This window comes from Typopeltis vanoorti, chromosome 15 (genome assembly GCF_054136105.1).
Source record: "Typopeltis vanoorti isolate ZY-2024b chromosome 15, IOZ_Tvanoo_1.0, whole genome shotgun sequence".
Classification (NCBI taxonomy): Eukaryota; Metazoa; Arthropoda; class Arachnida; order Uropygi; family Thelyphonidae; genus Typopeltis; species Typopeltis vanoorti.
The window spans coordinates 43,134,379-43,161,613 of record NC_143563.1 but is presented as its reverse complement, the minus strand read 5'-3'; the positions used below and the strand labels follow the sequence as shown (position 1 = coordinate 43,161,613).

At 35.1% G+C, this 27,235-nt stretch overlaps 1 protein-coding gene across 4 annotated transcripts in view; it reads right to left on the bottom strand.

Annotated features, from left to right (window-relative positions):
• Positions 1-27,235, bottom strand: part of LOC150098707 (uncharacterized) — a 202,021-nt gene that overhangs the window by 90,988 nt on the left and 83,798 nt on the right. For all 4 annotated transcript variants that reach the window (XM_090404840.1, XM_090404843.1, XM_090404842.1 and 1 more), the window contains exons 5-6: positions 25,437-25,583; positions 3,105-3,158 (exon numbers count right to left, since the gene is read on the bottom strand). In XM_090404840.1, the coding sequence (XP_090260966.1) occupies positions 3,105-3,158; positions 25,437-25,583 (201 nt within the window). The remainder of the gene's footprint in view (positions 1-3,104; positions 3,159-25,436; positions 25,584-27,235) is intronic.

Here is a 27,235-nt window from a genome sequence, read left to right as displayed (position 1 = left end):
GATATATTTTATATTGATGATGTATTTTTTTTTTTGTCTCTATGTATGTAATAATGGATCTCTTCTAGACTGACTTTGATGAAATTGTGTATTTGGATCTCCACAAAATGCATCAAGTTATCTTCATCATTGGACCATTTCTTATTAACAAAATTAAGTAAGATTCAGAATATGAAATTATGTTGTTGTTGTTTTTTTGGCTGGATCATCAAACCCTGTCAAGCACCAAACAAGTTCTGTGCCAAAATGGCAATGTCATTAAAATAACCTGTTGTTTTGAGGTAGGGAAAGATTTGGGAATGGGGAGCAAACAAACCAGAGCACACTTGCAGTAGCAACTTAATTGAGGCAAAAACAAAACAAGAATGAAAATTATATGTTGAATGTGACAAAATCAAAAATAAAAATATAAAAATGACAATGATAATTTCATTGCATTATAAGATGAACTCTACAGCTGTTCTTTCAGCTGAGTTGCATGCTCTCACCAAATATAAATTTAAAATTTGGATTCATAAGTCAATGTGGCCTACGCTTTTTTCCTCAAAGTTTGTTGTATGCAAATAACTTATTAAAAGGAGTCAACAAATAATTTTTGTTACAAGATAAAATGCACATAGCATTTTAGAAATTTCTAGAACAGAGGAGAAGTTCGACTTTTATTGTATTGGCTAATAAGATAGAACCTTCAGAAACATTCTGGAAACAGGATAAATATAAATAAACATTCATGTAATCAATTAAATATAAAAAAAAAGAAAAGAAAGTCTTATTGAAGAGCGAGAAAGTGAAATTAATTGGATTTGTATAAGAGGGACAGCTTACACTTGAATGCATTTGGTATCAGGAGTCTTGAAAAATTAATAACTGGTACGATAACCACAGTAACTGACTTTAATGAAATAAAGGTACAAATATTTCGTACTGAAATTAACAGTACATCATCAGTGTAGAACAAACAGTTAAAAGGAATGGAATACAAAGTACATGGTAATCCACCAACAGTTCTGTACTTTGTATTCCATTCGTTTTAACCATTTGTTCTACACTGATGATGTACTGTTAATTTCAGTATGAAATATTTGTACCTTTATTTCATTAAAGTCAATTACTGTGGTTATCATGTTAAGTTATTTTTACAGTTATGCCACGGATACCTTTAAAGATTAGAGTCAGGGAAACTAAATTATAAAGGGAGGCATGGGAAGAACATGAGTGTAAGAGCAACAATGTTATATAACTGTGTTAATGACAGGAATGGGCATTATCATGGAAATGATTACGAGGAGAGAATGATTTCGACTTTGTGTTTTCTGGTTCAGACCCATCAAACGAGTGTAAAGATGTTTACATGTATAAAGCACTAGAAAAGAATAGAGATCTGTAAGTTCTTTTCTAGTGCTTTATATATGTATCTTGGAGGTGTTAATATATAGGAAGGTGAAGTTCAGGGGCCATGTAGCAAAGATTGCAAATACAACTCAAAAGATAATTGCAACGCTGAAACGAACTTTAACATGTAAAGATAAGAGTGTCATTTTGCTTCTTTACAAGGCCTTGATAAGACCTCATTTGAACTATCATGTGCAGGTCTGGTCTCCTGGTTTCCGTTGTGATTCTGATACAGTGGGGGAGAGCACAAAGGAGAGTGTTAATAATGAAATCAGAATTGTGGAATACAGATTATGAAGACAGATTGAGAATTTGTAGACTGCAGATACTAACAAACAGGAGAAAGAGGGATGATATGATTGAGAATTATAAACTTCTGAAAGGGTTATACAGAATTTCAGTTGATGGAATTTTTCATTTTATGGAGGGTGGGGAAAGGATAAGAGAGCATCCTTGGAAGCTAAGAATGAATGCCACTAAGAAGGGGTTGAGGACTAGATTTTTCTCTCATAGAGTGGTGTGTGATTGAAATGGATTGCCATTGGATGTTGTGTGTGTACAAGCAACGTGAATGAATTCAAGAACAAGTATGATAGCTGGTATGTGGCCTCCCTCGATGAGTTCCTGACTCACTGGAAGTCTCTCTTAAGAATAATAATATTATTATTACAGAATTATAACTATCGTTTTTTTTTAATTAAGTAGTGTACAGGGAAACTTCAAATAAAATTATAATTATATTGTCATTTCCTTGGACAACTTTTTATGAAGGATAATTTATGTGATTTTGATAGAATTATATTTGATGATGTCATTGATTTCTTGGTAAAAGTCAGCAGTCTATTAACAATAATAATAATAATAAAATTATGGAAATAAATGCTTTGTAGATAAATTTATCTACAAAGCATTTTTGCCATACAGAAAATAAAATTTCATATTTATTCTTACACATTTTTTTTGCTCAAAGTACAAAACATGCTTTCAAAAAATCAAGTTAAATTTTTGAAACTTTATAATAAATAGCAACAAAAATTGGTCTCTACTCCTCAGATTTTATTTTAGAACCAACCATGCTTTAAGGTTATATATTTCAGATGATGATCATGATAATTTTATTATTATGATCATCATCATCAACCCCCCCCCCCCCAAGAAGTTAGCAGACTCGTTATGGGAGGTTCATTCAACTGACAACATATTTATCATACTGAACCTTAAAATCCTTTACACGCCCTGCATTCACATGTTCTATGTATGTTCCATTCACTCACAGTTATGTAGAAAAATCTACTCTCACACCTTTCTTCACTGCACTTTTACACAACTTCCAGGGATGGCCTCTAGTTCTCCTCTCATCTTCTACTATCATTATCACGATGATGATCATGACACTCACAACTAGGAACATCAATAAGCATTTTGATATTCCTAGATGGTGAAAAATTTTATATCTACCATGATATATAATTAATTAATTTAATACTAACTATCAATTACAACTAATAAGTGAAAGTAAAAAAAAAATTTTTTAATTATATATATATATATATACTCAGACAAGTGCCAAGGACTGTCTGATAATTTTTCCGACACCGTAAATATACTATAAATTAAAAACCCAAGAATCAAAATAAGCTAAAAATGAACAATTGCTAAATTAGCTAAGTTAAAAAAAATGTGGGAGGGGGAGAGAAATAAAAGCTAATTACCTTTGGGTGAGGTGGACTCCTTGTTAAAAGTGGGTTTGTTAAGAGATCTGTAACCTAAAATGAAATATGGTATCTTATCATATTTATTATATACTGACTTCAAATAAACATGAAATAGTTTGGCATAGATAAAATATGACCAATTAAACCATAATAATAATAATATATATAATCATGACATTATAATAAAAAAATTATCAAAAGTCTTTAATTTTCACTAGTACATCATGATTATACATCAGACTTAAAATTAATTTTCAGCCTAATGTACTTCTATCTTTACAGATAGTTAATCTTTTGTGTGACTCCCAAACTGAGACTCATGTATCAGTGACAGGATGACATGGAAATCATACTACCTTTCAAAAGGAATAGTTTTTGTTTAATGAATCCCACCCACAAAAGATTGTAAACCTGTTAGTGTTGTTGGTGGGTCAATGGTTAGATAATCTGGCAACCTTATTTTAGATACCAACTATGAAACTTTTTTCCAAGCCACTTCCAAGGCTTTCACAATAAACAGAGTGCTGATCTCAAACAACCCAATGAAATTTAACTATTGTATCTACTGTCTAAAGACTTTCACAAACCACTAATGTCACAGTGGAATTTGAACTTCCAGTCCACTAGTTGGTAATCACATATACAATCCATTCAACTAACTAAAAGCCATCGAGCCAACTAAAGAAAGCTAGCATAAGTGGCAAACAAGATAACAGAGTGTAATTCTTTCTTGATGATTGCTTGGTTTTGTTGTAATTATAGCCAAAGCAACTGAGGCTATGAGGCTAATATTTATGCCTTTTTTGTGGGATAAAAAGACTTGGATTTTTAAAGGAAAAAAAAAGTTGTCACCCTGGAGATTCACAGGCATGTGCAAATTGGTTAAGTCCAAATTGTTTGGTGTGATAATTAAAAACATGTTTTTTGAGCCACCAATAAGCTAGGCAGTGGGCTATCACCAGATGATTAAATTTATCTCCCACATAAACAGTGTTCTGAGAAAATTACCAGATTGAACAGGTGGCATAAATGGCAGAATCATATTAAAAATGAAGATATTAGGAGGGAATTTGACATGGTTAGCATTCAAAAATATATAAGAAGAGCTAATCTAAAGATAGTATTGGTCACTTAAACAGAATGGGAGAAAAAAAAAGTTAGCAAAACAGGCATAATGCTAACATGGCAGAAAAAGATTCAGAGCAAAATAAAGATCTAAGTGGACTGATTCAGTCAGAAGTACCATAAAAGACTGAAATATAAATAACAATACTGGAGTGCTGACAAGTAATAAACTAATTTTGAGGAAATTTGTTGACAGGAGATTGGTAATAATGTAAAGTTAATCCATGCAGTACCCTCATAGTATCCTGTACATCATTATACAGTGTAATATCTTCAAGTTGAACCAGTGAACATTTGCATTAATAACTACTGTATTCACCGCCATGGATTGCTGTGCTTTGAAATAAGATCATTATATATATCATTATACCAGACTACTGTGCCACAGTTTGACTTGTTAAAAGATATGTTAGCGTGATGTTCTTGATACAGTGGAAACAAATCTAGGTTTCAGTTACCTACTCCCTAATCTATTTGTGCTTGCTTATAATTTTTAGGTCAGTAAAGATACACACCATCAAAATCAAGTTTTTTGATATGTACCCTCAAGGTGGTATATATAATGATCTTGTTTCAAGGCACAGAGATCCATGGCAATGAGTAGTTACTAATGTGAATGTCTAATGGTGGATTTTTCTGCACATCACCAACTTGCAGTTGTTTTTTCTGTATATTAGATGCCATGTTTTTTCAAATATGAACATCATAGTCATGAATCTGCAATATACTACTCAATCACTTGACAAGAAAAGCATGATGCAATATTAATCACAACGACAGAACTTACCATTGCAGCTCAATGTACTGGAGCAGGTAGATCAAATAAAATCTGTAACATTCTATAACAAAAAATACTACAAAATGACATTAATAGGTTATATTACCTGAACTTACATAATCTCATAAAATGAATACTTGTGCATTTTAAGGGCATTCTTTGATCGAATATTAAAAATTTCCTTTTCAACAGTTCCATGTCACTCCTGTTACATATTAAATGGAGAACTTCTTGACAAGTTATTCATTCAGGATCTAACATATAAGCTTTACAAAATAACAAAGAAATTTGCATAATACCTGCTTACCAGCAGAAGGTGAGAAACACCTAAGTTGTTGTATGTGAAAGTGTATATCAGTATGTGTAATGTATTGGAATTATTTATTGTTAAACGGAAAGCTAAAATCAAGAATTATGTCAGATTAGCAATTCATGTAAAGGAATAATGGCTTAATTTATGTATTATTAAGCTATCAAAAAATTGTAAGTTGCAGGTAAGATGTGACTAATAGGATCAACGGTCACGTCTAAGCCGCAAGTGCCTGTCGTAACGCTGAAGGCCGCAGCTTATGGAGAAGGCTGACGTAAGCGCCTTTCCTCGAAAACAACACCTAATAGCAAGGAGGGAAAGGAAAGGATCAACCTAAGGGTGATGTAAGTTATGGATCGTGCGAAAAAACAATACAGAAAAAGAGGGCACTGAGAAAGAATATTTAAAGCAATATGTGACAAGCTTTAGGCTTTTTTCTGTTTCTTCTGGGATTTTGTAGATCGAGGGCTCTCAACGAGTGATCGGAGATAGGACAAGCCGAGGATGCTATGTCGACGGACAGCCGGCTGTATTCATGCCTTGCACTGAGAGGTATTCCGAGGAGACCCACATGAGAATCAACAGCTCATGGAGAATGGTTCCAAATGCTGAATGACCCACCTGAGCGAGTGGAGAAGGCTCGTAGTTCCAGCCATTTCCTGATTTGTGTCCAGTAGCAGAGAACGGAACAACTCAGTCATGAGACCTGACCCAGAACCAGCCAAGAGGAAGGATGACCCGAGCAACACGTGGCAGCTAATAGACCTTCGGAGGGACTTGGTAAAGTAAAGATCCTTTTGTTTTATATCTTGAGATTGTTTGATGGTAGAATTTGTGTATTGATAAAGCAAGACTGAGGATATTTTAGAGAACTTTGACAGGATAGAGTAATTAATACAGCCAATTCTATTAGACAAAGAATTATATAAGATAAATTAATTGTATAAGATAAATCTAAAACTTGTATATGATTGAAGTAGTGAAAATCCTTTGTTAATTAAGTAAAATTTAACTAAGAGAGAAATGAGTTGTGAAATATCTATTTAAAGTAAATGTGAATGAAAGAACTCGACATGAGTGTGATATTGTTTAATTATCCATTTGTATTAATGGATAATTAATATGATTTTGCATGTCAGTTTATGTAAGAACGTTAGATTAGTATTGAACAGTTTGTATAGCTTAGCATAAGACATTCACTTAGCTAGCAATTCAGAAGTTTTGATAACTTAATACAAGATTTAATGTAACTGTCTTTTAGCATTAATAAACACGTTTTATTACTTGAACCTGAGTCTTGCCTGAATTCGAGGTGTCAAACTACCACTTGTGAAAATAGAACCATATAGTGGGAAGGAGTTTAGATAATTATATAATTGAGATTAGGTCTTAGGACAGGACAGCAAGGTACCGAGATCTATATACTCGCGTGTGAATTCTAGATTGACGTATATGCCTGAAACCTAGGAATATTTCTCTGAACGTGAATTATATTCTTGTTATAGGAAGCTGGCTGGCACAGTTAAATTATAAATTTACCAGTTTCTGAAGAGGAAATATCCCTAGGAGTCAAACGGGGTTATATATTAAGGAGAAAGATATAAAATTAAGGTAGAAGGATATAGAGAAGACTGGATCAATTTGGATCATACTTAAATACGTACTCTAATAAGGAAACGAAAATACAGACGTAACACTCCCTTTATGTTATAGTTCATGTTGAGTTAATCTAAACTTGACACATCAGCCAGCGAATTTCTTTTTAATCATAAAATAATCAAATAAGGAAATGTTTAGAGATGAAGCTTCACACCATTGCCAGAGGTCAGAATAATAAGCTGATGGGAAATACATCCTGTCCAAAAGCTTTGGTCTGTCATTCCTACATTAGAATGTAGAATAATACAGTTTAGAATTGCATCCATTTCTGAAGTGATTTAAATCTATGATAAGCAAATTAATCTTTTCTTTCAATTTCACTCATTTCAGCCTATTATTCCTCTGGCCTCTGTCTGCATATGATTAAGAGAAAAGTAAGACAGCAAATATTATTATCATCCTAAGACTCCATGGAGTCATAGATCTAGGAGGTGCCTTGTCATTCAAAAGGCACTCATCATATCGTGCCTTAAACATATTCAAATTCTCTGCAGACAACACTCTCTTCATGCTATGCATTCCAATCATTCACGCTCCATGCAAAAAACCTGCTTCTTCTCAGTCCCTTGCTCACACTCTCCTTATACAGCTTACAAGGATGACCTCTTGTTCTCTCCCAATCTCCTACCATTTTATGAAAAACCTCTTCGATGTTGTTAATCCTATAACAACCCCTTACTAACTTATGTCTCTATTATATCACCCCTCTTCCTCCAATCCCACTAGACTCTGCAAATTGCAGCGTCTCAACCTTTCTTCATATTCAACACTCCAGAAATCAGAAACTATTTGGGTCAGTTGCCTTGGGACCCTCTCAAACATCTCTTCATCCTTTAAAAAACCAGGTGACTAAATTTGTGCACAGTAATTCCATATATGGCATTACTGTGCACAATCAAGCATTATCAGAGCTTATACAATGAAACCAGAATCTCCTTACTTCTAGAGGTCAGTGTCATCTGCATCATTGCCAGAATTTGTTGTGTTGTCCTCATAATTTTGCCAATACGTCCTCTAAATTTTAGATTCTTATCCATCACCCCAAGAGTTCTTATTTCCTCCAACAATATATCCCTACCAAAAATAAATTATACATCCCATCTTTGTTTTCCAAATTTTAAAACCTTACATTTTGCAACATTGAACTGATATCCCCACTCCTGTGCCCACTCACTCAGTCTATTCAAGTCTTCTTGTAAAATCACATCTGCTCTACTCATCATAGTTTGTCCAACTTTGCATTATCTGCAAACAGCTGCATATCCTCATTCAAATCTTTTCCAATATCATTAACATATAAGTTAAACAACAATGGCACTAAAAACAGATTCCTGCAGCACAACACCAGTGATTTTCCACTTCTCGAATATTACTCCCCCATACACAACTTGTTGATAACTATCAGACAGCCAATCTCCAATCCAATGCACAAGTCTAATATCCCACCCCATCTGCTCTAGTTTGACTATCAACTTATGCAATAATTTATGAAAAGACTTTGAAAGTCTAAGTATACTATTGTGTATCCATCTCCCACATCCAATACTGCTGTCACCTTATTGTAATGAGTAAGTAGATTACTAAAACATGACCACCCTTTGGTAAATCCATGCTGTCCATCAAAGATAATACCACTGTTGTAAACCCAATTCTGGATACTGATTCTCATCATTCTTTCCAACACTTTAACCACAGCACCTGATACACAGATTGGCAAATAATCTGATGCTTGACTTCTGTCACTCCCTTTATGTAGTGGTACAATCTTGCCTTCCTTCCACTCCTTTGGAACTTGACCAAATGTAAGACTCATATTAAACAAATATATCAAGGCAGATGTCAATTCCTTGGCACATTCCTTCAAAATATGCAGTGATATATCATCAAGTCCCACAGCCATAATAATATCAATGCTTAATTCCCCATATACCTCTTCCTCACTCACTCACAGTCAGTCTCTCCTCCTCATCATCCACTGCTTTCAAACACTCCATTATGTCACATTCATCACAAGGATGAAAGACCTTTATGAACTGCTCATTAAATCGTCGTTGTCTGAGCAATTCAGGCATAGGCTTTTTTTATGTCCTGTTCCTGCTCTGCAGATGAAGTTGATCTTTCCACCTTAATCTTGGACGTCTGCAGTCTCTTCTTCCTGTAGGTTTATATTTATATGCTAATTTGGGAATCCTATTGTTATTCATTCTTTCTATGTGGTGTAACCAATTTTGCTGATATTCTTCTATTTCTTGTATGTTTTTTTTTGTATCTAATTGTTCTCTTATTTCTGTGTTTTTCTTTTTATCTAACCTAGTGAGTCCCTGGAGAGGTTTTAGAAACTTCATCTGTGCTACTTCCAGTCTTTGTTTGTTTCTTTGTTTTAGAATCCAAGTTTCTTCCAAATTTGAGAGATGGTTTAGAGGTCATATTATGTAATCTTAATTGAGTTTCTTTAGTCATTTGTTTTCCAAAATTTCTTTTAATTATGCCATTCATTCTATTGTAAATTTGTAGTCTTGCTTCCAATTGTGAATCAGTATTGTATTGCAAGATTATATTTCCCAAGTATTTGAATTCTGTAACTTGTTCTATTATTTTATTGTTAAGCATAATTTTAACTTTTTGAATGGTGTTTCCATACATTGCCATAGCTTTTGTTTTAGAGATTTTCATTTAAAATTTTTTTGCTATTTCATTTAGATGGTTAGTTGCAATTTGGAGTTTATCTTCTGAATTTGAAATTAGTACTTCATCATCTGCATAAAGTATTGTATTTAGCTGTATATTATTTGTTAGTTCTGCTCATTAAATATCTCAACTATATCCTCTGCAGCAGTCATCCTTATACCATTTTCTCCAATCAATGCAATCCTACCATAATCATTCATATTTTTGCTGGCTACACATAGAAAAAACTCCCTGAGATTTTTTTTTTCTGCTTCATTAATTAACTGCTGCTCATAGTGAACTTTTGCTACCCTTACCAACTGAGTCATCCTCCTTGCTTGTTCTTTGTATTCTTTATGGAATTGATTATTAACACTCCTCTTATGCTGCCTCCATAATGCCTTTTTTCTCTGTATAGGCTTATGTATTGGAATCTCTTCATTCATCCATTTCATGTCGAGTTTATTTAATCTTCTGACCTGTGTAATACATTTAGATACTGCTTCTACTAAATAGTACTTGAATATCAACCAAGCAACACTGATCTCCATTCCACCCAACTCCTCATTCTACGCTACAGCTCCAAGCTGAGCTTTTTATAATCACCAGCCTTGAAGTTCCACATATATATCCTTTCCTCATAGAAGTCCTCACATGGCTGGCAACCACCCAGGTAATCATTTCATGATCACTCTAACCAACTAGATGAAGATTTGACACCTCATTATAATAACATTCTCTGATGAGATGATCAAATTCACAACCCTCAATCCTTGTGTGCCCTGCCTGAGGTAGTTGTACCTCAAAAACTTGAGAATCTAATTTTCTTTGCCCATTTGCTATCTCGTCATCGTAATCTATATTGCTGTAATTAAAATCATCCCTTTCCCATTTGCTTGGCTAATTTGCTTATACATTTCCTGGTCTCTACCCCTCCACATCACCAGGTTATAGCAAAATCCAATGAAGTATTTCATTCTATTCACAACACCATACTGCCTCAAACCACTACCACTATTTCCCACTTGAATCTCTACCCTGTATGCACATAATGCTTTTTCTGTCATCAATAGCACTCCACCTCTCTTTTTACCCTTTCTATCTTCATGAAATACATACCCGTCCATCTCTATTTCTGCCAGAATGTAATTCTCATCCAACTATGTCTCACTTATTCCAATTTTTGGGTGAACAAACTAAATCAATGCAACCATTTATGTCTATAATGTCTAACTAAATTATAATGTTAATATTTCACCTTAGTCACCAAGGTGACTTAGCATCTTGGTAACAACTACACACATGCATGCAGACACACTACATACACAGAGTATGAAAGGAAGGATCCTAGAGTCTTAACATGGATGCAGCAATGGAAGCTCACTGAAGGTCTCAAAATAACAGTCTCCAATACATTAAAGTTTTTTTCAGTTTGGTAGAAAGTATTATACTTGCCAAGAAATTATATTCTTGTTTAAACCTTTATCCAAGTATAAGCAAACAAAGTTTCCACATGAAGTATCTGTCAAGTATTTTCACAATGAGGCTACTTGTACATAGAGGCTGATGACTTCATGTTCTTTGATTTCATTTACTACAGAAGACTGAAACTGCTGTTAACATTTCACATACATTTCTAAAAAATAAATTCTATCAAGTTAGTGGCACATCAACTTCTGCATAAAGCTTTATGGGAGATAGTTAAGGGGGGGGGGGGGGTATCTAGAGTAAGCAATATTAAATTGCTTACCTAAGGAAATGAGTGTTGTATATAATATTTATACAAACATGCTTCAGAAGATTCTAAGAAAAATTATTGAAGGGAAACATGGAGAAGAATAAGCAGGATTCAGGCCGAATAGAAGTTGTCAGAATCAGATCTTCACTATGACAAATCATGGAATATAATAAGGATCTATATTTCAGTTTTGCAGATTTTTTTGTAGTTTTGTAGGTATCAAGAGAAAAGCTGCTCCTACAATTATATGATGTAAATGACAGAAGCAGATAAAAGAGTTGAATTACTGAGTGACCCCTTTGAAAGGGTATATCATCCAAGTGAGGTTACTGCTTTAACATATGTCACAGACACTAATGTGGGAACATAGGTGAATGAATTGGTGGTTCTCATAAAAACTTAAGCAATTCAGGTGGAAGCAGGTGAGTTTGTGTGAAGGCATACACATGAGGCGAGCGAGTGTGAGAATGACCTACTGGAATCTAGTCTCTCTCGAGCAAAAATATTGAATAGGGTGGTCAATTCAGGAAATAAAGGTGGGTGGGTGAGGACCTAAAGGGTTACTGCAGTTTCTATATACTAATGTCAGAAGTATCAAGAACAAGAGGGAGGAGTTTTTGGCATTGGCTATCGCAACCTCGCCCGAAGTTATAGTCATTAGTGAGACTTGGCTAACAGCAAATGTAGTTACAGGGATAGAATGTGAAGGGTATAGTATTTTCAGGGAAGATAGAGAAGATAGGATGGGTACTACTGATGATAGCGAATGAATTACAGCCAAAAAAAACAGGAGATAGGTGGGAGGATGGCTGTTCATCTGAAGCAGTCTGGTGTGAGATCAAGGCCAGTAAGACAAAATATACAGCTAGTTGTTGCTATAGGCCAGGAAGTTCCACAGATGATCTGGAAGACATGCATTGGCAAGTTAGTACGAGTACAGGTCAAGTGATTATTATGGGGGAATTCAATTATGGAGATATAGACTGAAAGGAAGAAAGATCACACAGAAAGAAGAAAATGGAATTTATACACCTACTAGAGATAATTACTTGAGGCAGCATGTGATGGAGGGGACTAGGGGTGTGTGAAAGAATTGGACCTGGTCATTGGATCAGAAGAGCTATCCATAACCAAGGTGACCACCTTGTCTCTGACTGGCAAAAATGACCAGGTAGTCTTGATTTGGGAGACTGTAAAACATGAGATATATTCTGTCAAGAAGGGGAAATATATGGATCTACAAGGCAGATGATTATGACAAGCTTAGGAAGTAACTTAAATATGTGCCATGGCATAAAACACTGAGAGGTAAGGCTGTTAGTAGTGCATGGGAGATGGTAAGGATCATATAGAAAAGCAATATTAAATTGTATACCTAAGGTAAGGAGGGTTAATCAGGTGAGAGTTAGATGGATGAGTAATATCATTAAGCACAAGCTGCAGAAGAAAATGCTGTGGGGGGTATATAAGAAGAAAGGTGACTAGCATGACAAGGAAGGCAAAATCAGATTATGAGATGAATCTAGCTAAGCAGGCCAAAGGAAATCCCAAAGGGTTCTTTTTGTTATATGGCAAGTAAGAGGAAGAATGACTACAGAAGATTAATCTTAATAAATGACGATGGTCACGAGGAGACAGAAGCGGATAAAATAGCTGAGTTACTGAGTGACCACTTCACTATATCATTCTAGTGAGGTTATTGCTTTAATCTATGTGACAGATACTAATGTGGGAACAGAGGTGAATGAATTGGAGGTTCTTAGAATATTGCAGAATCTCAATGTTAATACAGATATGGGATTAGATGGGATATCAGCTAGGATGTAAGAATGTGCAAGGGAACTGCAATGCCTTTGACTAGGCACTTTAATTTAAGTCTCAGGTCTGGGTAGAGTTACAAGAGAGTGAAAAGAGGGCAAAATAATTCACACACATACGGGCGGTTCTAAGACTGCAGTAGCAAATTATAGACTAATCAGGTCATCTCACGTGTAGTAATAAAAGTACCGAAAAAATTGGTCAAAAAGAGAATTCAAGATGGGTAAATAAAAAATTTGATATTGTATGAGGGTCAACATGACTTTGTGAAAGGTCGGTCATGCCTTAGTAATTTACTAATGTTTCATAATACAGTAGCAGCTGAGTTGGGTAAAAGAAATGGCTACACGATGATTTTGCAAAGGCATTTGACAGAATACCACATGGAACTCTGTTATGCAAATTAGAAAACATGGGTTTGGATATGACACTGGTTAAGTGGATAAGAGGGTAGCTGCTGAACAGATATCAAAAATATGGAGGGGCAGAATCGAGTCATAAACAGGCGACAAGTAGTGTGTTGCAAGGTTCAGTGCTGGGACCACTGCTATTTAATTTGTACATAAATGATATAGGAAATAACCTGAAAGAAAATATTCAGTTGTTTGCTGATGATGCAAAATTAGGTAGAGTAATAGTTCATCAAGATGATGTGGAGAGCTTGCAGGATGATTTAAATATGCTGTCAGTATGGGAAAAAGATAATGGATGTCAGTTTAATGTGGAGAAATGTAAAGTTATACATTTTGGGATAAATAGATTACTCTGGTTTCATCTGTTTACTGAAGTACGGTGTCATCAAAGGGATGACACCGTACTTCAGTAAACAGATGAAACCAGAGATTTAGGTGGTAGACAGACAATGTTAAATTGGGTATTGAAGAACACATTAACAAGTAGAGATAAGGAAGTTGTGATTCCTATTTATAAGGCCTTGATATGCCCACATCTGGATTACTGTGCTCAAGTCTGGTCCCTGGGTTTCTTGGGGATGAGGAAGGAAGGGTGGAGAGGATTCAGAAGCAAGTGACCAAGGTGGTGGGTGGCTGTGGAATGTTCCCTATGAGGATAGATTGAGGGTGTGTGGATTGCAGAAGTTGGTTGATAGGAGAAAAAGAGGGGATATGATAGAAACATTTAAGTTGCTTAAAGGGTTTTATAGGATAGCTGCAGGGGAAATGTTTGAGCACACTTGACTAGAGTGAGCAGAACAAGGGGGTCATCCTTGGAAGTTGAATAAAGGTGTTGTTACTAAGGGTGCAAGGACTAGATTTTTTGCTTGGAGAGTTGTGAAAAAGTGGGATGGGTTGCCAGAGTCAGTTGTGAGTGACCAGGAAAGGAAGGTGACCAGATGGCAAGGAAGGCAAAATCAGATTATGAGATGAATCTAGCCAAGCCGGCCAAAGAAATCCCAAAGGGTTCTTTTGTTATGTGGCAAGTAAGAGGAAGAATGACTACGGAAGATTAACCTTAATTGTGAGTTGTGAGCGACCAGCATGGCAAAGAAGGAAAAATCAGATTATGAGACAAATCTAGCCAAGCAGGTCAAAGGAAATCCAAAAGGATTCTTTTGTTATATGGCAAGTAAGAGGAAGAATGACCACGGAAGATTAACCTTAATGAATTATCTTAATTGGGTGTCCCGCAATGAGTCTTCGGACTCCATGGAGGTGCACATATAATAATAATCATAATAATAGATACCATTATGAAAAAAAGCAAGTGGCAATAGCCATGATATCAAAAATTGGAGATGTTAATCTCAGCTATTTACCTTATGCTGATGCCAAGTCTGGGGATTCCTACACTAAATTGAATAAATGCTATAACAAATTTGGTATCAAAATCAGCAATAAAGAGATGAAGATTCTGAAAATAGCCAGGAAGACTGAAATGTCTTTGGCTATTGTTGCAGTCTTTATCTTTTTATTGCTGTATCTGTTTATCCTGAATGGTGAACCTATAGAACAAATAAAGCATTTCAACTATTCAGGCACAATTTTTAGTAAAGACTGGCAAATTAATATGGAAATAGACAACTACATATGTAGAGCTGTTATGGGGAATAGTCATCTAAATGAATTTTTATGAAATAAGAGAGAAATCAGTCAAAACATTAAACTAGCTGTATACAAGACAGTGTTAACAGTGTTCAAACAATTTAACTTCTGGTTCTGAGAGTTAGGCTAGAAACAAAGCAAATGATGAATGACTGGAGACCACAGATATGAGATTTCTGAAAAAAATTACGAGATTGAACAGATGGCAGCATCATATTAAAAATGAAGATATTAAGAAGGAACTTGCCATTGTTAGCCTTAGAAGTATCTGTCAACAGAGCTAATCTCAGATAATATGGTCACTTAAACAGAATGGGAGAGAAAAGTTGGCAACATCACTTTTAACTGCAACAATCCATCAAGATCTTGGTGGATTGTTGCAGTTAGGAGGAGTTACAAAAACTGATACGTAAGGTCTGACAATATCGGAATTTGGACAAATTTTACATTTCAGTCTTACTAACTAGTTCTAATTGCAACAATCCACCTAGATTTTGATATTCCTGGGTGTTTTTCCTGCCAGAGGTCTGTTTTGCCAACTTTTCTTTCTCATTCTGTTTAAGTGACCATACTATCTGAGATTAGCTCTATTGATGCATTCCTGTGTCAACAGAGCAAATCTCAGATATTTCCACCATTATTTGGAGAACTGTTGATATCAGAAATTTGATCATGATGATCATGCTAGATGTGACATCACTTGGTCATTTAAGATCCCTTCTGAAAAAGAACTATTATCATCAACATAATAGGTATCAATTAGAAAAGAAATGGAACTAGCAAATGAATTACAGAAATACCAAGCTGACATAACTGAGTGTTGATGAAATGAAGATTAAAATAGACGAATTCTTTATTTGAACAACAGCAATCAGGGAAAGGTGAGAGTATCTACATTATTTATTATTATTTTTATGTGACTCTCATCCATGAAAGGTTGCACACCTATAGCATTAATACTGTGAAAACAGGCTAAGATTTTTTTTTATTTATTCATTATTTATATCATATGGAAATCCTGCTCTAAAAACCAAATGTGGATGTTTTCCATGCCATTTCAAAACTCCAGTTATGTAGGGTGGTCTTACACTAGGCAATAAAATTCATCGCTCACAAAAAGATACTTCAAAATATCCATACCAGCAGCAGAATTTTAATCTACAACCTGGTTGGAGATCAAGTATGCTAAATACTCCACTAACAGGTTGGCATGTGATACAAAACATGAAAACACACTTCTTAAATGGGAGACAGCTCCAAAAAGAGTAAAGTGGGCAAATTTCAGTAAGGAAATTAGAAAGAAATGTCAGTTGACATAAAGAGAAATAAAAAGCAGAATAAATATGAGATGATTTATTCGAGACAATAGAGATCAAAGAAATGAGGCATATGCATAATCTTTCAGTATTAGACAGAAGATAAATTTCTTGAAAGAAAGGCAACCAGTGGCATAAACAATTTAGAAATGGAAAATTATCTAGCACAACTTACTTTTGCCTATAGTTCCAGTGAAGGAGAAAACCAATAGGAAGAGGAGGGATTAGAAAGGCAGTTGCCATAAAGGGAAAATTGACTCTTACTGGGAAACTTAAAAAAAATTACCCTTTCTTGACAACAACAAACATGAAACTGGTTGCTTGCTTTTAGTTCTGTATATGGAAAATTAATGTTCACAGATCAGTGTGTATATTTTTGATCTGCACATTAGCTTCTCAAAAGTAGTGTTATCAACACTTTAAATGTAGTCCATAACATCAGTTCTTCAGAGATTTACTTCAACTAGAAATCTCCAAAACAAGAACACCGTATTCTAGCATCATACAAAAAAAATTACTGATAAGTTCAGATATGCAAGCCTAGTTCAACCAAGCAGATATGCATCTCCACTTTCTCACCAAGAGACTTAAATTTGAATCACACTGTAGCATGTATGTCTGTGAATGCCTTTAGGTAGAAAATGAATTTTGTCACCCAGTGTGAGACTACTACTGTTTAACTGAGGCTTGATGTGCATTTTAAAAGTTCAATGTTTGATCTCACGAGTAGGATTTTCCAGATTATCTAATATTTAGCTCATCTTTAGCAAACTGGCATATGTTTGGCCAGCTTGGTTGGCATAATCTGCTCTCCAATTAACAGATTGTAGGTTTGTATCCCACTGCAGTCATGGATGTTTGTGATTGTCTTTAGGTTGGAGATGAATTTCATTGCCCAATGTGAGATCACTGCCCTGCTTATTGGGAGTCTGAAGTAGCTGAAAAAGTTTCGTGTTTGGTCTCTAGAGCAGGGTTTCTGAACTATATACAAAATAAATTAAAAAAAAAAACAAAACATAAAATTGATAAAAATGAAAGAAAAAAAAAAAAAAAATCCTTAGCCCACCCATGGTACAAACGTACTTTAGTATTACAAATAACCTTTTGAGGGTCACAACGGCATAAAAAAAATATGTACTGAAGGTTTACAACCTTTCATGGATAGGATCTGCATAAAAATATAGCCCCCCACTGTAATGATGAGTACCAATTCCATAATTGCTGAGTAAAAGTCAGTATTGGTAAAGGACAAGTAAAAGGTGTTTGCTGATTTGATTCAGCAAACTGCCTTCACTAAATGGCAATCACTTTCTCAACCTGTATTTCAAAAATTCCCTGTTCATGCCATTTATCTTATTGTAGCCAGATTCTGGTCAGTCGAAAGAAAGAAAAGTATAACATGAAGACCGCATTAGATTTCTTACACTGGTCTTGCACCAAACAGTGACAAAAGTCAGTAATATCTTTTGTCAAATACCAAATTAATACAACAGGAGTGCATTCAAATATGAACACACTTCAGTGTAGTAATGCCAAAATCAGGGAAAATGTTATATAAAGTGTGTGAAATAATTAGTACAACCTATATTATTAATAATTAACACAACAGTCAAAACATAAAATTTGCAGCCATAACTATTATATACATATTTACATAAGACATATGGGTGAAATATATATACCGGCAAGTGTTCACACACCAATATTCAGTAGACGTACACAGTGAAACATGGGGATTCGATTTAACGAAAAAAAAAAAGAAGTACCAAAAGCTGCCAACAGGGGAAATTTTGGCGCTGTTTACCAAGTAAAATGCATTAATTTGCATTATCATGTTTCTTGTGAGCAATCATGCAATAAAAGGAAAGCCTGTGAGATTTCTTATCATTCATAGACGAATTGCTTTTCGATGCCTCTTACCTAACGTGAGCGTGCTTTGTTAGTCAGACTCTATTATCAGCGGAACAATAATGCCAGTGCTTGTCTTCATGATTTTCAGCGTATGAAAAATTTATGAAAAGGACCGATTAGCATAACAAACTTACGAAAACTGATTCGGCGACTTGAAACTACTGGAACTCTAGCAGTGGACGCAAACCAATCAATCACCAACAAGTTGAACAAGTTGCAACTGCTATTGTGGAACAGGAGATGACGAATGTGCAGTGTACCAGCAGTGCACGAGTAATATCCCGGCAAATGGAACTCGCATACACAACGGTGTGGAAAATCCTACATCAGATGTTGAAGTTTTACCCCTATAAAATCAGTCATGTTCAAGAATTGTGCCCTGGTGATGCGACCACACGAATCAACTTATATATCGAATTATTTGAGATTCTTAGCGCACATGGAAGTGGATGATGCATGGCCGTGGCAGATTTTATGGAGTGACGAAGCGCACTTTTATTTGAATGCCGATATTAGCGCACGCAACTGTCGCATTTGGGCTGCAACTAATCAGCACATGTGTCTGCAGATGCCTATCCACCCGCCCAAAGTCACAGTGTGGTGCATATTTACAGCATCTTTTATCATCAGTCCATACTTTTATGAGGAAAATCGCTAAAAAGGGACCAATGACATGTTCCGTCAATGCTAACAGGTATGCCAATATGCTACAGAACTTTGTGGTTCCACAACTGCAGCAAAGAGGATGTCTCGATTCGACCATATTCATGCAGGATGGTGCACCACCCCACATCGGACTTCAGGTACAGCATGTTTTGTGACATTTCTCTGACAGAAGAATCATTAGTCGTGCATTTCCCACGCCATGGGCTACCGAGACCGCCTGATCTCAATCCTCGTGACTTTTGGCTGTGGGGATTTCTTAAAAGCATTGTGTATCAAGGACATGTACCCGATATTCCAACTTTGAAAAATCGAATAACGTTACACGTGAGACAAATCAATTCCGATATGTTGCGAGCCACTGTGGAAAATGTCATGCACCATATGCAGTTCCTGGAACATCAGAATGGTGGTCATATTGAACCTCATTTGTAATTAACAATAAATGTCATGAAATTGATGTGTGCTGTCTCTCATTTGCCATTTAGTCATTCATTAGACACATCTACTAAAATTAATTTGGCAGCACCAAAATTTCCCTTGTTGGCGACTTTTGGTACTTTTTTTTTTCCCCCGTTGAATCCCCATGTTCCACTGTGTATGTCTACCAAATATTGGTGTGTTTCATCCAATACATTACTCACTAGAGGGCTCTGAACACTTGACATTATTTTATAATCACATGATATATAATAACAATTTTGCTATTAAACTGTTCTCCAGTGACTGCAGTGATTACAAACAGTTGATGCTTATTTTTTTATATAAATAAATTTCTGGATTTCATTCCAGATTTCAGCTTAGCACACAGACCAGTCAGTACTATATTGTGTTTCAACATTAAGGTGCAGATAAATTCACATGGAGAGAACATGTGGAAAAAGAAAGAAGCCTTTTCCCCAAAACTAGAAAAATCAGAACTAAGTGGACAGAAGCAGCAGCTCATAAAAGGAAAAAATCATGTATGTCTCTGGATAGCAAATCAGTAGGTAATGTTTCAGCATAGAATGTTCTTAGGAAAGTTATTATGTGTTAAAAAAAAAAAAAATGATTGTACCCTTGTAAAGGTGGTTTGGTACTCTGAGTATTTTACATGCCCTTGAAAGTCACTCAGAATGCATGGAGAAGAGAAGGGAAGAACAGAAACCAAAACCCCTGTTCTGGGGACCAAACATGACATTTGCCACTTCAGACCGTCAATAAGCCAGATGATGAAGGTCACCTAGTGAGTCTAGTTAGCATTTCCTCCAACTAAGAAGGTATGTGCAGTGGAAGTTCACCAGAACACCCTGAACACCAGAGACCCTTTTGTAGGAAACAAGCCACACCATGGGAAGGTAGGGTTGACCTGACAGGGAGAGGCTGTCCTGAGTACATGTACATAAAAGAAAACCTCTTCAAAGTAACAAAACTATATGTTTGAGTAGAACCTTATACAAAGCAATATATAACTTATAGTAAAGTTGCAAATCAGTAACTAGAATTTTCACACATATAGGATAATGGTGTGATGTTACATCAGAGCAAGATGAGTTGTACACTATCACTAGTGTTATGTATAATTTATGTAGACTAAATTATAAAAAAAAAATGAATGTGAAAGAAAGCAAGTGAGGAAGACAAAAATCAGACTTTGAAAAGAAGTTGGCTGAAGAGAAATAAATTAGAAAATTCTAGCAAGTAAGGAAAGAATGGCCATGGAAGAATAACCTTAGTGAATAAGGATGGTAGGAAAGGGTCAGATGTGCTAGAAACATCTGAGTTATTATGTAATCACTTTCAATTCCAAACAGAACAATTAGTTCTTAGTTCTTTTGTATGCCAAAGAAGAACTACACTAAAGGATAGAGGTGAAAGAGTTAGAAGTTTAAACAATGTTGCAATTACTAACACAGCTAACACAGCAGTGGGATTAGTTGAGATGATGGTGCTATGATACGAAGTACTGTAGCATGTAGGAATAAGGAGGTGATTGTGCCACTGTATGAAGCACTAGTCAGACCACACTTGGACTACTGTGCTCAGATTCAGTCACCTGGTTTTCGATGTAATGCGAAAACATTGGAGTGGGTCCAGAGAGGAGTAACTAAGACAATATCAGGACCCTGGAATGCTGGCTATGGAGAGGTTGAAGAAATGTGGATTGCAGAGTTTAGTGAATAGGAGGAAAAGAGGTGATATGATAGAGATGTTTAAGATAATGAGGAGATTTTATCAAATTAATCCAGAGAGGATTATAAAAAAAGTAGAAGACGAGAGGAGAAGAAACAGAGGCCATCCTTTTAAGTTGTATAAGAGTGCAGTGAAGAGGGGTATGAGGAGATTTTTTATATGGAAAATTGTCAGTGAATGGAATGCATTGTTCGAAAATGTTCTTAATGCAGGGAATGTTAAAAATTTTAAGACTCAACATGAGAGATCTGTTGTCAGTTGAATGAACCTCATGATGAATAGTAATAATAATATATCCTTTGGGAGTTAATCCCACTCCACTTCTATCATCAATGAATCACTCAGTTTGGGAATAATACTTTCTGAGGGGATACTTGCTAAGGTTATTCCAGTTCCGATTAGACTGTCTGGTTTGGCTGAGTGGGTAATGAATCTGCTCTTTCCAAGCCACAGACAGTGGGTTTGAATCTCACAGACACAGAAGATATGGATGTCTGTGAAAGTCTTAGGTGAACATTTGCTGTTCCAGTGTAAGACCATCGCCCTGAGGCCTAATGTGGCTTGAAAAGTTCCATTTTTGTTCTAGAGCAGGATTATCTAACCTTTTGCACACCCATATAAACCATGGAGGTCTTGGCAATCCCTCGGCACGATGGTTACTGACTAGATCGTGTCCATCAAGATTAAAGAAACTTTCCCTTTTCACTTCAGTGTCCTTTCATCAAGTACCCATCTTGCTGCTTCTAGGACTTCATATTAAGAATAATTTTGATGTACTTCTGGATGGGTACTCGATGAAAGGACACTGATACAATTGCTGCAGAGAAACAAAGGCTTTAATGCACCATTCAGCTGATAGAGCTGCATTAAAAGAATCTCAACATGTTCTCTCCCAAAATCAATGGATCAGAGATGAGACTACCTCCTAAACTTAAGCTCATACAACTCAGAGAAGAAGTAATCACAAGAACTGCAGAGCAGGCTGTCAAAGTATAGAATAGAAACTTGAACTCATGGTACAACATTGTTGCTACTGCAAACATCGAGTACATGTCAGAAGACATAATATAATAGTGAGGACTATAGAGAATAGGTTAAAGAACAAAGGTTGGATATTAGCAGCAGAACAACACTATTAGACTAACACTGGACTTCGTAGAAGAGATTAGATGAATTAGTCATTGGTGTACAGGTTACACAGCCATTCCACATCATTACCCTTCATCATAAGAAACTTGAAAACCAAGACTTGGTGCATACATTTCAAAAACACCAAAATTTACCTTAGGAACTGTATCCTTTAAAGGTGATGGCATCAGAAAGTTACATGGATTTACTAAGCTCTGAAATCTAATGTGCTATTTTCAAGATATCTTCTTTGTGTGTTTTGCAGAACACACTGGAAGCATGGAACATATCAGAGCATGGCTTCTCGATTTCCAGGCCTAGAGTTAGCTAACAGAATATTGTTGGGACTTAGGCCTCTTCTTTGGCCCTATGTATCAGGAGAGTACATAGCACTGATTTCACTGCAAAGGTAGAAACATAAAAATAAAATTTTACAGCTTTTCATGGATAGAATTTGCATTAAAAAATCATAAGGGTAGTTCATTACATAATCACTTGGCAGATTGGGCACAGCTTGATTTTGTAAAGAGGAAAATTGATTTATGACAAATATGTTCCATTTTATCAGAAGTCATAAGGGAAATAGATGAGATAATGACTGATGAGATTTATGTGGACTTTAGCATAGCCTTTGATAACATTCCCCATAAGAACTTCCCGATTAAAGTGCTTGACAAAAAAGTTAGCCAGTTTCTTATGCATTTAATGAGATGAATAGGAATTTGGTTGACTGATAGATGACAGAATATGATATTCAGAGGAGTGTCTTCAAAGAGCTATGTTGTTATGAGTGAAATGCCCCAAGGATGAAATATTAAATGTCAAAATTTTCTCTTTGCTGATGATGATGTGAAGCTAGATAGAGCAGCCAAGTGTTTGGATGACCTAAGTACCTCACAGGATAAGCTATATCCTGTACAGATTTTATTATCTGAAATAAATTGAATCAAGAAAATTTATGTGCACCTTATATTAATTTTGGTTGAATTATATATTGCAATATGGAATTATAGATTGCAATTGCAGTTGAGAAATGACTGCAAAATAATCTAAATGACTAAATTATTGTCCATATAAATCTTTATAAGAATTGCTTCAGATTGATCACTTTTACAACATAAGACAGACGTAGCTATACAAAATGCTGACATGCCTTCATTTAAATAAACTGGATGTAAAAAAAAAAAAAAAACATTAGTATGACATAAGAAGATGGAGCAACTCAATGTGCCACATGTAAAAATAATTTTATAAAATATTTTACATACTTAGCTCTCAAAATATACAAACAGCCTAGACTCCAAAATAAGACTGAAAAATAAACTTGCAGCTTAAGATTATGTTGATGAAACATACCCTAATAATAATTAACTTAGAAGGGCAATTTACATATAGCTAGTATTTAACGTGGCTCACAACTCAAAGTACAAAAGACCTTGCATAGAGGCATTCTTGATGAATTTCAAACAGATATACAGGTAATTCAAGTTATATGCACTTTCATTATCTGCATTTTCACATACAGTTTCATTTTGGTACATATGGCACATTTGGTACTACTGCATTTTTTATCCAAGGTGTGGAAGCTTCTGAACATGCACCTTGTTTCCTACCTCTGTCCAAAGTGCTCAGCGTCCAATTTGTGTCCCTACTGCCTTATTGGTCTGTGCGGTATTGTCTTTATCTATAAATTCTGTGCCCTTTGAGCAAGATGTCTGGCAAGAGAAAAACAAAGGAAACTAAGAGTGAAAAGAAGAATGTGAATAAAGACAAGTGAAGAAAAGGCCTAGGAAATCCCATTCTTTAGAGGTGAAGTTGGAAGTTCTGAATCTCTTTGACAGAGGTGAATATAGCACTGACATTCAAAAAGCCATGGAACATGACACTTTATAGTGAGAACCATGCATCATAATGCTGATACAATTTGTAAGTGTCAATTGTCCACAAACCTCATTTTGACCACAGTAACAGAATCACAATCTCACACAACTGAGAAGAAAAGGATGCTGGCTATATGGATCGAGCATTAGAACCAGCAGAATTATGCCTTTGTCTAGGGCAGTAATATGAGAGGAGGCAAAAGATTTGTATAAAGACCCGATGACAGATGAAAAGCAAGTGATATCTTTTGCTACAAGCTGTAGGTGGTTCAGCTGTTATATGAGTCGCTACATGTTCCACAATCTCATCATGGCAAGGATGCAGCTGCAGATCACATTGCTGCTAAAGAATTTCATGATCTCTTCAAAGCAAAGATAGCAGAAGATTGTAACTTCCAAGAGGTTACAATCAGAAGTTAAAAATGGCAAGTTAGATTTCCATTGAGAGATTCTTGTAAAAGCAACTTTCAACTTCAGCATGCCAAGTAAAGAAGATGTGGTTATGATGTATTCATCATGAAAATAAAGAATTACTTTAATAGTTATTTGTTTTATACATATTAAATGTTTTATTTACCACTCTTATGCATTAATATGTGTAAAAAATAGGTGTATTTTCAATTAAATTAATCTTGAAAGATCAGAATCTTGCTCGCTTGGGAATGTAACCTCTATGTTTAAGTGTCCTATTTTACAGTGATGCTCGAGAATGCAATCCACGTAACACATATAACAAGCATTACCTGCATTAACTTGAAACCCGGACAGATATATGCATGGCAAATTTTGTGATAGACATTGGTTTGGTCTTAGTAATAATTAATCAGTATAATGTTTGCCTGCTGTTTGTCATCTCTTCCCAAACATTAAACATTTCCAGGTGCTCTAGTTTTCTCCTTCAGAAGCATAAAAACCAACTTTGAACACATGTGATAGTAGCTATGTGTATATCCAGGTATAAATATGAATTTGGGAAATTAGCAGCTCATGTCACTACTCATGTCTCCTGGTGGAAGGCCAATAATAATGATAATAATACCTCTATTTACAATTTATCAGTAAAAAAATGTATAGTTCCTTTACCTTCTTCAGTTATGAACTTACCTGCTGCTGAAGCTGTAAAACTCTTTTCTTCCATTTGTCTTCCATTTTTTCAAGTTCTTCACACCTTTTTTTTAATGAGGAAATTACAGTTTGTTGACTTTCCAATGCATATTCATAGACCTTTTGTATTACAAGATCCTCTAACATCTGTTAATATAATATACACACTCTTAACTGTTTATTTATATTTAAAAATATTATATAAGTAAAAAAATATATTACAAAAATTTTATGTAAACTTTTGTTTGTACAGTCATTTATAAAAATGATACAAATATTTTGAATAATTAAGATCTAGATTTCCCATGAGAATAATTGTCTTCTTCAGTTGTTATAGCAACTGCAAAAAGTTTATTACTGAAGACTTTCATGCTCAATCATTCTTAAATTAAAATTATTTTTAAATGGACTATACTGAAACCAAATCTTTATACCATAGTATTTATTTGATAAATACTGCAACTGTTAGAGGAACCTAGGAAAGCTGTTGGTACTACATGCAAAAATCTGTGCAAGGCTTGATTAATTTTTATGTGAAATCTGCAAGTGAAATGGGTTAGATAACCTAGGAAACTGTTTTATACAGTTACTTTTCATATTACTTGAAACCAATAAAAAAGACTTTCAACAAACAGTTAACTGACAGACAAAAGAGAAAACTATCCACTCAAGCCAACAGGTTAATAAATAATTACAGAAAGCTTGAGGAATTCTGTAGCTCTAACAGTTATTGCATGAAACAAAACTATATGAAAGTCGATGGCCTAGTTAGCCAAGTGGTTGGTGTATCTACTCTCCAACCTGAAGGTTCAAATTCCACAATGGACATAAATGTTTTGTAACTGTCTTTAGATTGGAGATGGATATATATATATATATATATATATATATATATATATATATAACCATTATATGATGGTCATTTTCCAGGAAGGAACTGTAAGGTACAGTGGAACTAGCAAATTCAAGAGCAAGAAAACTGAAGTTCTTTTTGAGAATCCTGATATAAGAACCACATAACTACTTCTCAAATTAAAACTTTATTAGTACTACATTTCTATAGTAGGTTCATGTACCTTTTTGTATACCTCTTTGGGATAGTGTATTAAATGTAGGTCAAATGACAAGACAAATCTGTATCAAAGCTGACTGAAATGGAATCAACAGTTGAAAATGGTTTAACAATGGATGAACGATAGAAATATGTACTTAGGAGTAATCTCATTTAAAAATATAAGATGTTGTATTCAAGGTTTTCCTGCATGAGATTTTTGATGAAAGATAACCAGACTTGATGTAGAATGATTGATGATGTTTTTATTGCAATGAGTGATGTGCATAGCATTTCTGGAGCTTCCTTGAATTTTCTGATAGAACTTTATGATCTATGGCAATTCCAAAATTGAATTCAGCACATTTATGCTACCTTCTAAACTGGCATCTGCACTTCCTGCAAAGCTGTGGAATACCAGAGACAGACTGTTCTGCAAACAATCATCAAACACCATCAACATTCTGATATGTACCCTAAATGGGTTTAAAGGCTACTATGATTGTAACACACAAGTAAGTTTACATTATTACTAATCTCCTATCAACAATTTTCTTCCAAATCAGTCTATTACTCAGCACTCCAATATTGTTTTATCTATCAATTCATTCTTCTAAGTCACTTTTCAATCCATCAAGATCTTTATCTTGTCTGGATCTGTTTCCTGTTATCTTGGCATCAAATACCTGTTTTGTTAATCTTTCCTATCCATTCTGTTTAAGTGACCATTGCAAAATCATAACAATGT